Genomic DNA, 13,591 nt, shown 5'->3' with positions numbered 1-13,591 from the left:
GAGACCAGGAGAGGCATAATTGCGTTTATTCTTTAGGTGGCGTTGCAGCATTGCTGGTGTAAATTGCATAGAAGATATAGAGTCCGATGTCAGTGGTGATGAAGATGGAACATTTTGGTCTTCGACAGTAAAGATGCCAGCATAGCATCCAGCAATGATTTCTGCACATTCTTCGGGATTGCCAGTAATCTGTCCTGTGTGGGGATTGCGAAGGGGACCAACTGGAGAGTGGGGTCTCTGCTTTGAGTGCACATACTTCCAGAACCCTTTGCTGTCAGGGTTAGCTGTAATGCGTTGTTCAAATTCAAGCACTGCCTTTTTTGTCACCTGCTTGAGGTGGTTGGCTGACCTATTGCGCTTTTTCCTGTTGCTCTCTGATTTGTGCAATTTGTATTCCCGTTCAGCATTACGGCGTTCTTTCCTGGCAAGTCGGACTGCTGCAGTCTCCCAAATTGCACTATTGGGTGGTTTTTTGTGCTTGCGTGGTACTGATGCTGCACATGCTTCCCATATTGAATTCAGAATGTTCTGGAGTATAGTGTCCACATCTGCAGAGGCATAAAATTTGCGCCAGTTTGGGCGTTGCAGCTCAGTACAATAAGAGCTCCAGTTTGCTTTATTCCAGTCAAAGCGGGCAATCTGAAGATGGTTGTGTTTTTTGTTACAACCAATCAGAGACAAGTCGGCCATGATCATGGAATGATCAGAGTTACCCAAAGGTTCTTCGGTAGCGACACTAATGATTGTTTCAGGAGAAGCAGTAAGTAGCAGATCCAAAGTGTTCTTACCCCTTGTGGGGGAGGTAACAACTTGGGACCAATTTGAATTCAGCACCAGTTCAAGGAAATCGTCTGCACTTTGCGGCCAACGGAAGGCCTCCCAGTCAATCTCAGGGAAATTGAAGTCCCCCGCAACATACACATATGTGGCTGTTTTCATGGCAGCCGCCCTGAGGATATCAAAAAGCTGTGCGTCTTGGCGATAATTTGGAGGACGGTAAACGACTCCGAGCAGAAGTGTTGACATGGTCATGTGTACATTGCAGAAAAATACCTCCTGCTGAGATTGGTTCAAATCATCACAGGGGATTGCCGATAGACTTGATCGAACATAAATCATCTCACCCCCTCCACGGCAATTAATGCGGTCTTTGCGGAACAGGTTGTAGCCGGCTATGCTGAAAACTCCATCACAGAGTGCAGAGTGTGCCCACGTTTCCATGACTGTGATGAAATCTGGGTTGATACTTTTGACGTAGGAGACAAAAAGATGCACCTTGTTGCATAAACTACGGGCATTCAAGGACAGCAGTTTATATCTGGATTTCAGATGATGATATACAGGGGATGGCTGATTGTTCTTGGTTAGTTTCCCAAGATTTTTGCATTGCCAGTTGTTGTTGTGGGTGTAGTCTGCTCAGTCCAACTGGCATCCCTTATCCACGACTCACCAGACTTGACAAATTTCCAGATCTGCCCATCATCGCGGAGGCTAAAACTCTCCCGTGGCACAGAGTTGCGATTTAGGGAAGCCACGGATCTTAGCTTTGGGCGTACATCGGGTGGTAGGCCAGGACGTGTTCTAAAGTTGATAATGTTGTCACGCCGAGCTCTGTCAGCAGCCAGATGGAATGTCCACGCCTCAGTAGAGCCTGTAAACAACAGCCTGATCAGCCTGGGTTTGGATCCCGGTCGGCCAAGGCGGGAAGCACTTTTTGGAGGGACACAGCTGCGATCCCTACCTGTGTTTCCAATGAATGCCTGCAGATCTGCCACATCTTCCGGCACTCCGGTGGCTATTAATTCATGAGTGGCCGGCTCAGCAACTCCCTCGATGCGTTGAGGTTCTGTACGAGCTACAGGTAAGTTGCTGAGCAGGGCACTCCTATATGACCCTTCGCTGCGAGTTTTTTGGACAGACACTGGTTCTGAGTCCTGCTACTTCACGACTCAAAGCGGAAATCATTCGTCTAATTTCTGCAACTTCTGTGCTGATGGTCGATCTCTGTTTTAGTTGGGAAGCATCATGGTTGGTTTTTGTTCCTGCTGATGTACTTCAGCTGGAATGATTAATTTTTGTTGTCCAAGAGCAATAGGGGAGGAAGACATAGGGGGTTTAAGTTTCTGTTTTTGTTGTTCTTCAACATGAATGGCCGATTTTTGTTGCTGCTGTTGAAGAGTGACAGGGGAGGAAGACATGGGCGGATTCAGTTTTTGCTGTTGTTCTTTATAACAGGGCTGGTTTTGGGAGACAAAGTAGTTGGTTGTTGCTGTTCAGCAGCAATGGTGGCAGGGGACACACAAGTCGCCACACAAGTCAGGCAATGAAACGACCAGTTTGGTAGCTGGACCATTTCCCAGAGTTTATCCATCATAGAAGTATGGTGTCCTTTCTTTTGACCTGGGATCTTCTGAAAGTTTGTGGCACATTGAAAGCAGATCGAAACACGACAGTTACTGCATTCAACCCATCTATTTCGGAAGGAATTTTCGAGTTTTGTGCATAGATGACAGATGTGATTTGCCGGGCAATGTTCTATTGTAGGACAGCGACCAGTTTTGTTGCATGGCTCATCCGCGGATGATACCGTGGCAGTTTTGTTCTGTCTGCCCATCCGTACTGTGGTGCAAGGTAAACAAAGAAAGGAAGAAGAAGAAAAAAAGTGAAGATACAGATAAATAAGATGTTATTATTTGTTGTTGTTATTACTGTTAACTGTTTTCGCTTTCCACATGGTTCATCAGATTCCACAATATCCTCCAACCCGTGCCAGCATGGAAGACGGAAGTGAAATTGGTCCATTAGACAGGACCACTGAACACTTCCATGTTCAGGTGTCTCAAGTTACTTCTCTCTAAATCAGAACTTTTCAAAAGTTTCACACTGGTGACCTACATCTTAAAAATATTGCCTTCACCCATTTTTAACAATTCAATGTACCCATTGTCATGAGTGTATCATGTCTTTCATAGTTATACGAATTTACTTGAGTTCATGACACACCTAGCAATGAAGGACAAAGGACTAAAATGTTGTGGTACAATTTTGAAGCCTCTTTTCTAAACAATCATTGCCATCATCATTTAACGCCCGCTTTCCTTGCTGGTAAGGGTTGGATGGTTTGACTGAGTATTAGCAAGCCAGGAGGCTGCACCAGGCTCCAATCTGATCTGGCGAGGTTTCTACAGCTTGATGCCCTTCCTAATGCCAACCACTCCGATAGTGTAGTGAGATCTTTTTACGTGCTACTGGAATGAGGGCCAGTCAGGTGGCACTGGTAACGACCACGCTCAAATGGTGCCTTTTACATGCTACCAGCACGAGAGCCAGCCAGGTGGCACTGGCATCATCCATGTTCGTAAGGTGCATTTTATGTGTCACTAGCACGGGAGCCAGTCGTGTGGTACTGGCATCAGCCATGACAATGATTTCACTTGACTTAACAGGTCTTCTCAAGCATAGTTTATTGCCTAATGGGCCGGTTATGCTACACTGGCAAAATCCACAACTACAGTCTCACTTGGCATGCCAGGTCTTATCCAGCACAGCATATCTACAAAGGTCTCGGTCACTGTGAGGCCCAATGTTTATTACGAGCAGAGGTAGGAGCACTCTGAACTTTGCCCAGGCTATTCTTATTCAAGCAGCTATGCTCTCAGAGCATCCAGCCCCGCTACTGACTTGGTCACCTAGGTAACAGAAGCTATCAGCTATTTCTAGTTTTTCCCCCTGGCATGTAATGGAATCTATTTTCTGCACATTTTCAGTGTTTTGCCCCTGTACATTTTCCGCACACAAAAACTATCTTCCCAGTTAGCCTTCTTTTGATCTTGTTGCACTTCTTCCGTGTCCATAGCTTACACCGGATACATCTTATGGAGTTTCTACCAACGCCTTTTCTACAGATCAACTAGGACCATCTATTTGAAGGGATTTGTAATTTGTTTGCCTTCCTACTTGCTAAGACTTTGGTTTTTGTTAGATTGACTCTAAGGTCTTTCGATTCTAGACCTTACTTCCACACCTGAAACTTTTTTCTAGTTCTGATAGGGATTCAGCTATTAGAGAAAGGTCATCAGCATAGAGGGGCTCCCAGGGGCAATCTGTCTTGAATTCCTTGTTATATTTAAAATTAATGGAAAGAAACTTGGAGCATCTCAAAATAAAAGCAGCAACGAAAGGGTTAAACAAATTACCTTTCTCTAATTGGTAGGTTAATTGATGAAGCTGCTATTTTAAGAAAACAACTAATCCTTTTTTTTTTTTTTTTTGCAATTCTTTTTTTGTTCCAGCAAATTTTCTCCTGGCAAAAATGTTTACAGCAGAATTTCTTATAAGCCTATCAGACACCTTTATGCATCACTGGTCACACAGCACTTCCATTCTTTCCTTGATGACATCCTTCTCTTTCATTTGGGCCCAAATTGTTTGACTCTATTAACTTCCCATCCTCTTGGAGGTCTTCTGAGTAGTTTTCTTTGATCTCTTGGATTCTACACAACATCATACTCAACTGTATGCATTCACTTGGTTCTGTGCCTTGTGACATGGCTGACTCTGTGAACTTGTTCTTTCCGTATTCCCCAATCACCTCATTCCCACCACTTTGTACTCTAATTATCTTTTTTCAGGTAGGCCTGGTTCTGTAAGACAGTCTTTCTGTAGAGTTGGTAGTCCAGTAATAGCATGGTTGGACTTGCCAGGGTATACATCCTACCACCATAGCTACCAGACTGTCATTTTTACCGTTGTGCTGCTATGAAGCACTAAATCCAAACTTTGCAACACTGACAAGATGTTATCAACTGCAAACTATGTTGGGTTTATATTTATTCACTAACAAAAATCTTTTAGCAACAAAATGATGGAACATTTTCTTGTTCACTCCTCAGAACACTTTCTGTTTTTCATGTTCATTTCTTGTAAAGAAATGAACATGATGTACATAGGGAAGACATCGAGGAGCATTGTGGAACGAATAAATGAACATCTGAGACAATATGACGACAAGAAACAGTCCTCCATACTCTACCAGCATGCCAAAGACCACCATGGAGGCAACTTGGGTCAACTCAACATCCGCATCTTATCCAAGCACCCAAAAGACCCAACACTCAGACCAATATGGGAGTATGTCCTTATAAATGAAACCTCCCCAATACTAAATAGAAAATATACATGTTAGATATCATACCTCCATACCCACAGTTTACACAGGTAGAGTAGAATAGTTAGTGAATTGTTATGTAGATTTATGTAGATAGATGTATGTGAGTGTGTGTGTATGCAGGGTTTTTTTTTATGTATGTAAGCATATGGATATGAAAATAAACAGATCAACATACAGACGGATAGGTACATAGGTTATAAGAACAGACAAGCACACATACGCAAATGGAGACTGACACATGACCATATATACACACACTTTACTCCACACAAGGACACATATGGAGACACGGACCCATACATACAGAGATGCACATCCATACATACAAACATGGTACATAGTTGCATAACACACACAAAGAGATAGAGGTGCATACATATACAAACACAAACACGGACATGCAAGCACATGAATATGCAGGATACATACATACAGATGCACACACACACATATACATACACACATACATGCATGCACACACACACACACATGCACACAAACAAACAAAAAAGGAATGCAATATAAATAACGGACAGAGTCAAGACTATTGTAAAGGTTGCAAGATGCAATGAAAATTTTAGGAAAATTAAAATAAGAAGTGGAAATTTTACTGGTGAGTGTGTTAAATAATAAGGTACTAAAAGAGAATGACTCTCCCCAGACACAACAGAATATGCTTTAACACACGAACTCATCTCTTGCAAACCAAATCCAAAAACGAAAAATATATATATATATACACGCACACACACAAAAAGATAGATTGATAGATACAACTGAGTGGGCAAACAAAAATATGAGACACTGCCTAGTGCCTTTTTTTTTTAAATTTTGATAAGCCCGGTACTTATTCTATCAGTTTCTTCTTGTCAAACCAGTCAATTATGGGGATGTAAATAAACGAACACCAGTTGTGAAGCAGTGATGAGGGAGAAACACAAAGACACACACATAAATTTACATGTATACACGATTGATTTTTTTCAGTTTCTGTCTACGAAATTCACTCACAAGGCTTTGGTTGGTCTGAGGCTATAGCAGAAGACACATGCCAAGTCACCACACAGTGGGACTGAACCCAAGATCATGTGTTTTGGAACCAAGTTTCTTACCATACAGCCACACCTGCACCTATGTATATGTGTGTGTATGGGTGTATATATGTATGCATGTATATATGTGTACATATTACATGTATATCTATATATATATAATCTACACATATACATGTGGTTGGCATTAGGAAAGGCATCCAGCTGTAGAAACTCTGCCAGATCAGATTGGAGTCTGGTTTGTCAGTCCTCAGTGAAATCGTCCAACCCATGCTAGTATGGAAAGCGGATGTTAATCGATGATGATGATGATGACATATACAGCTATACATATACATCTCTCTATATATATACATTTGTGCAGATGTATACACATATATATCAAAATCAAATTCGATGACTGGCATCCATGCTAGTGGGGTGCAAAGAGCACCATACGAGTGTGATTATCGACAGAGCGGCTAACCAGCTTCCGTGCCAGTTGCACATAAAAGGCACCATTCGAGTGTGATCATTACCAGCGTCGCCTTACTGGCACTTGTGCCAGTGCTAGTAGGGTGTCAAGAGCACCATCCGAGCGTGATCGTTGCCAGAGCGGCTAATTGGCTCCCGTGCCGGTGGCACGTAAGAAGCACTCACTACACTCTTGGAGTGGTTGGCGTTAGGAAGGGCATCCACCTGTAGAAACTCTGCCAGATCATGATTGGAGCCTGGTGCAGCCATCTGGTTCGCCAGTCCTCAGTCAAAATCGTCCAACCCATGCTAGCATGGAAAGCGGGCGTTAAACGATGATGATGATGATGATATATATATATGTATATATATAGGGAGGGTTTGCGAAAAAAACAAAAGACAAAGACAGATGGTGTACAAAACAAACAGATGTATTAGTATAACGCTCAGGAATAGAAAAAGTCTTTTACGTTTCGAGCCTACGCTCTTCTACAGAAAGGGACACAGAAAAAATAAAGAGAGAAAAAAATATGTGTAGTGGGTAACGATCTATCATGGCGACTGACTCGGACAGAAGGGTCACACACGAGAAGGAAAGTAGGGGAGATAACAAAGTAAAGATGACCCCCCAACACGAAGGTGCGTGTGTGTATAAGAGAGTATGTATGTGCGTGTGAAAGAGGGCTGGTGGTCTGGATGTGTGCGTGTATGTATGTGTAGGTGTGAAAATGTGGGGATGGGTGTGTGGGTGGTGTGTTGTGATGTGTAATGTATGGTGTAGTGTGGTGTGGTATGATGTTGTTAGGAGGTGGGGGAGGCGAGAGTGGGGAAAGCGCGGGTGGGTGTGGGTACGGCTGAGGGTTGGGGTTTGTGGGTAGGCAGAGGGTAGGTATGTGGGATGGAATGGGAAGGATAGGGAAGGGGGATTAGGAATATGTAGGGGTGGGTGGGCTTATGGGGGAGGGGAAGGTGGGTACGTGAGGAGAAGAGAAGAGAGAAAGAGAGGGTGAAAGAGTAAGGATGGAGGGGAGAGAGAGGAGAGAAACAGTGAGGGAGCAGAGAGAAAGAGATGTAGGAGTGAAGAGAAGTAGGAGTCGGGGAGGAGAGTTGAGGCCAAATGGCGTAAAAGAGCGAAGAGAGAAAATTAATCCCTGTTCACGGCGCAAATGGGAGTCCGGATGGCCTCTGTGCAAGGACACAGACAGGTGTTGGAAGGACATTAAAGGCGCTCAAACCACTTTCCAAAATCGCTCACTTAAATTAATTGACTTGGTTACCAACCACATGGTTCTGGGTTCAGTCCCACTGCGTGGCACCTTGGGCAAGTGTCTTCTACTATAGCCTCGGGCCAACCAAAGCTTTGTGAGTGGATTTGGTAGACGAAAACTGAAAGAAGCCCGTTGCATATATATATATATATATATATGTGTGTATGTATGTTTCTGTGTTTGTTCCCCCAACATCGATTGACAACCTATGCTGATGTGTTTATCGTAGCGGTTCGGCAAAAATGACCGATAGAATAAGTACTAGGCTTACAAAGAATAGGTCCTGGGGTCGATTTGCTCGACTTAATGCGGTGCTCCAGCATGGCCACAGTCAAATGACTGAAACAAGTAAAAGAGTCCATTAGATTTACCTTTCGAGTGAACTGGAATTCCCTTACGTAGTGACATAATTTGCTTCAGGACCGCTGCCGTATACAAACATGTCACGTCTCTACGGTCTTTTAATGTTTCCACTTTATTTACAAGTTTTTGGCTATCATGAAATACCTAATTCGAATTCTACACAGCCTGCCACAATTGCGGTACTTGTTTATCCTGACATTGTTTTACAGAATGTTTCGTCACGATTCCTTTCTGTTACAATTGACACACGCACTCTGAAAAAAAATTGGGAACATCTGAATATCAGGTATTTTCATTTTCTTTTAATAACATCCTCGCATATTCACCCGGAATTAAAATGGAATAGTTTTTTTTTATTGTTTTACTTGTTTCAGTCTTGTGACTGCGCTGGAGCACCGCCTTTAGTCGAACAATTCGACCCCAGGATTCGTTCTTTGTAAGCCGAGTACTTATCCCCCGCCCCCAAAAAATTGGCAAAAGTCAACATTTATAAATTATCACCCCCCCCCCTCCCTCTCATTTCCTTCATTTAAAACTTTTTTCACAATTTTATTTTTTCAAAATATGCGGAAAAATACGGAAATTATGATTCTGAAAAAATTTCCAAAAATCTTTGTAGAATTTAAAAAAACAATTTTTTTGGCACTGTCATGCTTTTAGCTGTGAGAAGTGAAAGTCGTCAACTTCGTGTATTTACGTCAGGTTTATACCTTTGTTAACTTACGCCTTATCGGCACTGTCATGCTGTTTAAACTTTATAAATAAATATATTCTTGCAGTGTGTGTATATGTGGCTATATGTCTGACTAATGTGTGTGTGTGTGTCTGTATTTATTGTATGTGTGTATAAGTAGTTATATGCTTATATTATCTATTATAGTAATATTTGTCTGTTGAAATCCGTTTTAAGGCGGTCAATAGTTTAATTAAAGATGTGTCTATACATGTATATATATATATATATATACATGTGTATACATATATATATATACATGTGTATATATACACATGTATATATATATATATGTATATATATATATATATATATAGTATACACATGTATATATATACACATGTATATATATACACATGTATATATATATGTATACACATGTATATATATATATGTATACACATGTATATATACACATGTATATATATATATATGTATACACATGTATATGTATATATACACATGTATATATATATATATGTATACACATGTATATGTATATATACACATGTATATATATATATATGTATACACATGTATATGTATATATACACATGTTATATATATATATGTATACACATGTATATATATGTATACACATGTATATATATATGTATACACATGTATATATATATGTATACACATGTATATATATATATATATATACTAGTTGAAAGTGACCCGCTCTACGCGCGGGTAAGAGTGTGGTTGTTACTTTCTGTTGCTTCCTTTCAGCACGTAAAAAGCACCATCCGAACGTGTTCAATTGCAGCGCCGCCTTGACTGGCTTCTGTGCCAGTGGCAACGGAAAGGTCTGCTTCAAGGCAGACAGCAAAACGCTAACATTTTAAAGGGACAGACGAACTTGCGAGCTGAATAAAAATAATAAAATATTGGAAAGCAAAGTTTGAAGGGATAGAATCTGAGGATAGTAGAGTCACCATGACTGGCATTTCTTAACGACGGACAGCAACGTATTGACAGTTTAACGGCTGGCGTAAAATTTTGAACTTGATGTAAAAGAAAATTCGTAAACACCAAGTTTTGAAGTGACAGTAGACTCACCATGGCAAGCATTCAAAACCTCTTCATCATGGACGGCAACACATTGAAGATTAAAAGGCTGGCGCAAATTTTTTAGCTTGATGTAACAGAGAATTCCTAAACACTCACTCCTTTAAATTTTAATCCCCTTCCAGCCCCATTTATACCCCTTTTCACCTTTTGGTTAATATAACCCGATTTCATTCGGGTTTACTGGGACCACATTTTATAAGATGAGGAATTTTGTCCTAGAGGTCACGCCTTTCATTTGAGGAAAAAAATAGTTGTCATGCAAACTTGCCAGCACTTTTAACCCTTTCGTTACCAAACCGCCCAAAGCCGCCCGATATATATATATATAATATATATATATATGTATGTGTGTGTGTGCACGCATTATATATACAAATTATATATATATATGTATAAATTAAATTAGAGATAAAACCACTAATAGGCAAAAAAAAACAAAAACATAAAAATAAAAATATAATATAGAAAATATATAAAATTGAAAAATTTAAATTATTTAAATTTAAAATAAAAATTATTAAATTATATTTATAATTTGTTTAAAAATATATATAACTATCAAAAAGTATTAAAAAGTTTAATATACATAAATACAGATATATACACTTTGTATATATACATTATATATACATATTTATATATCGAACACACACACACACTTATATAAATGAACGCAATGAATATCTGATTCATAATATTTGTTCTCATGATTGTGTGTTGTTGGTAGCGATGATAATTCTCCCTATGAATGCAGACAGATACATCAAAGAAAGCCGTCTGACGAACTTATAAAGGGAAAGTGAAAGGGAGTTGAGGGGAATACATTAAATAACGGGAGTGGAATTCTCAAAGTTATAAATGAAGGGGAGTAAGAGAGGGAAAGGAGGAAATAGCGTGAATGAGGAAGATGGCCCCTAGCAACCACATCTTTCAAGATAGGGATTTCTAAGGTAGCCCACGGGCATCGTCACCTCATTCTACATGTCCCTGTAAATTTTGGAGTGAATCGGACGGGATGTAGTGGCATTGAAAGCGATCCAAGCGGTAAAAACGCATTTCAGTTTTATATATAGAGAAGAGATATATATATATACATGTATAGACACATCTTATACACACACACATTAGTCAGACATATAGCCACATATACACACACTGCAAGAATATATTTATTTATAAAGTTTAAACAGAACATGGAATGAAATGTATTTATTTATAAACTTTAAACTGAACTGCAATTGTTTTATAAACCTAACAGCGTGGTGGTACGTAAATAAACGGCGTAAATTAACGAAGGTATAAACCTGACGACGTAAATACACGAAGTTGACGTCTGACGTCAGATTTTTCTACTTTCACTTCTGACAACTAAAAGCATGACAGTGCCATTTTTTTTCTAAATAGGCGCTGGAGTGGCTGTGTGGTATGTAGCGTACCAACCACATGGTTCCGGGTTCAGTCCCACTGCGTGGCACCTTGGGCAAGTGTCTTCTACTATAACCTCGGGCCAACCAAAGCCTTTTGAGTGGATTTGGTAGACGGAAACTGAAAGAAGCCAGTCGTATATATGTATATATATGTATTAATTGGTTTGTAAACATTATTAAGATATGTTGTAGTCACCAGTTTGTAACGGCAGATTTTGATTTTGGTGTGGTTACCAATTGTAACGAGTAAGATTGGTAAACAATGTTATTGATATGTACGAGTCAGCAGATGCAACGCTAAGAAATTGTTATTATATTTGCATGTTGTAAGATGTGGAAGAATTAGCAATGCATGAGGTTTTACGGAAATTTTTATTTACCGTTACGTTACAATACCTTGCCTCGATGCGCAGGGTTCGATACATCCAAAAGCATGCAAAGTAAAGTTTGTTTTGGTGCTCTCTTCCTTGTTTAGTAGTAATTGCTGAGACAGATTGAATGATGTTGTAAGAGAACAGAATTAGAGCTAGTGAGAGTTCTATAATGTGGGACGTTGCTGACAGTAAACTTCATTTCTCCCTCTGACCAAGGCTGGTCAGCCAGACTTCGTTGTCACCAAAGTGGCTACTTGGTTGAGTCGTCACCGGCTGGTGACGAACTGATTTTTGGCTTGGGATGTACTGGTTTATATAACTATCCAGAAGGATAGATATAGCATTGAGAATAATATATTTAGTTGGTGGTCTTGTTATCTATTCTAGCTTTTGGTGAAGTAGAAGAGGTTAGAAAGGGTCAAGTGGTGAAGACATTATTTCGGGCCTAGCTAAAGGCATCTGAAAAATGTAAAAACTGCTGTCTGAGAAAAACCATTGTTCCATCATGGGAAAAGTTCTGTAGCAGTGTTAATTTAAATTTGGCTATGGTGGATCGAATCCACTTCATGCATGCAAGATTCACCACACACGCACACACACACATATCTATATATATATATGTTTGTGTGTCTGTCCCCCCAACATCGTTTCACAACCGATGCTGGTGTGTTTACATCCCTGTAACTTAGCAGTTCGGCAAAAGAGACCGATAGAATAAGTACTAGGCTTACAAAGAATAAGTTCTGGGGTCGATTTGGTTGACTAAAGGTGGTGCTCCAGCATGGCCGCAGTCAAATAACTGAAACAAGTAAAAGAGTAAAAGAGAGAGAGAATAAATATGCGGAAAAATATGGACATCATGATTCGGACAAAAATTTCAAAACATTTCTGCACTTACGGTTAGGGTTTAAGGGTTAGTGTTTGGGAAAAAAGTCAAAATTGAAGAAGTTGTGGGGGAAAGGGGATGGAATTTCACAATGCCAATTTTTGGCAATTTTCCGGAACCTCTGTATCCGAAAATGGGGAGTTTTGGCTTAAAAAATTACAAAAATAAACTCCCCCTCCCAGCCCAAATTCTTAAATTTTGACTTTTTTCCCCAACACTTGTTTTGAAATTTTTGTCAGAATCTTAACGTCCATATTTTTCTGTATATTTAGAAAAAAAAAATTTTACAAAAATTGTTGGAAATTTTTGTCAGAATCTTAATGTCCATATTTTTCTGCATATTTTGAAAAAAAAAATCAGAAAAAAGTTAAAAATGAAGGAAATGGGTGTAGGGGTGGTAATTTAAAAATGCTGATTTTTGCCAATTTTTTTGCAGATTTGTATTCCCCATAGCCGAAAAGGGAGGTTTGTATCGAAAAAAAAAAGGGTGGTTGGTGTAGGTTGAGGGGGACAGAAGTCTTGGCGAAAAAAGAAAAAAAAGAAGAAACCCAAAACAATTCACCACCTTGGGTTGAAAAGTGGGGGGCGCTGGGAAAGCTCTCTAATGGCTGTTGAGACAAACCAGCATGCTTGCAGCATTGCCGCAGGTGATGGCAAGACTGATGTGTTGGAACAGCCAACTGCTCTGATGTGCCTCACCAGTTACCAGTTACTTCTGCTAGGCAAGTTGCCAGTGAAGACAGGAATCTCGCAGTTAGTGGTCTGACCCCCACCAAACGTCTTGAAAG

At 40.1% G+C, this 13,591-nt stretch overlaps 1 protein-coding gene across 1 annotated transcript in view; it reads left to right on the top strand.

Moving 5' to 3' along the window:
- The first annotated feature begins 7,906 nt into the window (after positions 1-7,906).
- The window catches only part of LOC115219045 (heparanase), a 28,521-nt gene continuing 22,836 nt past the window's right edge, over positions 7,907-13,591 (top strand). The window contains exons 1-2 of the mRNA XM_029789093.2: positions 7,907-7,944; positions 8,299-8,592. Of these exons, the coding sequence (XP_029644953.1) occupies positions 8,384-8,592 (209 nt within the window). The 5' untranslated portion in view covers positions 7,907-7,944; positions 8,299-8,383. The remainder of the gene's footprint in view (positions 7,945-8,298; positions 8,593-13,591) is intronic.

This window comes from Octopus sinensis, linkage group LG14 (assembly GCF_006345805.1).
Source record: "Octopus sinensis linkage group LG14, ASM634580v1, whole genome shotgun sequence".
In the NCBI taxonomy this organism is placed as follows: Eukaryota; Metazoa; Mollusca; class Cephalopoda; order Octopoda; family Octopodidae; genus Octopus; species Octopus sinensis.
Note: the sequence above shows the minus strand (reverse complement) of the source record. Positions and strands in the feature narration are given on the sequence as shown.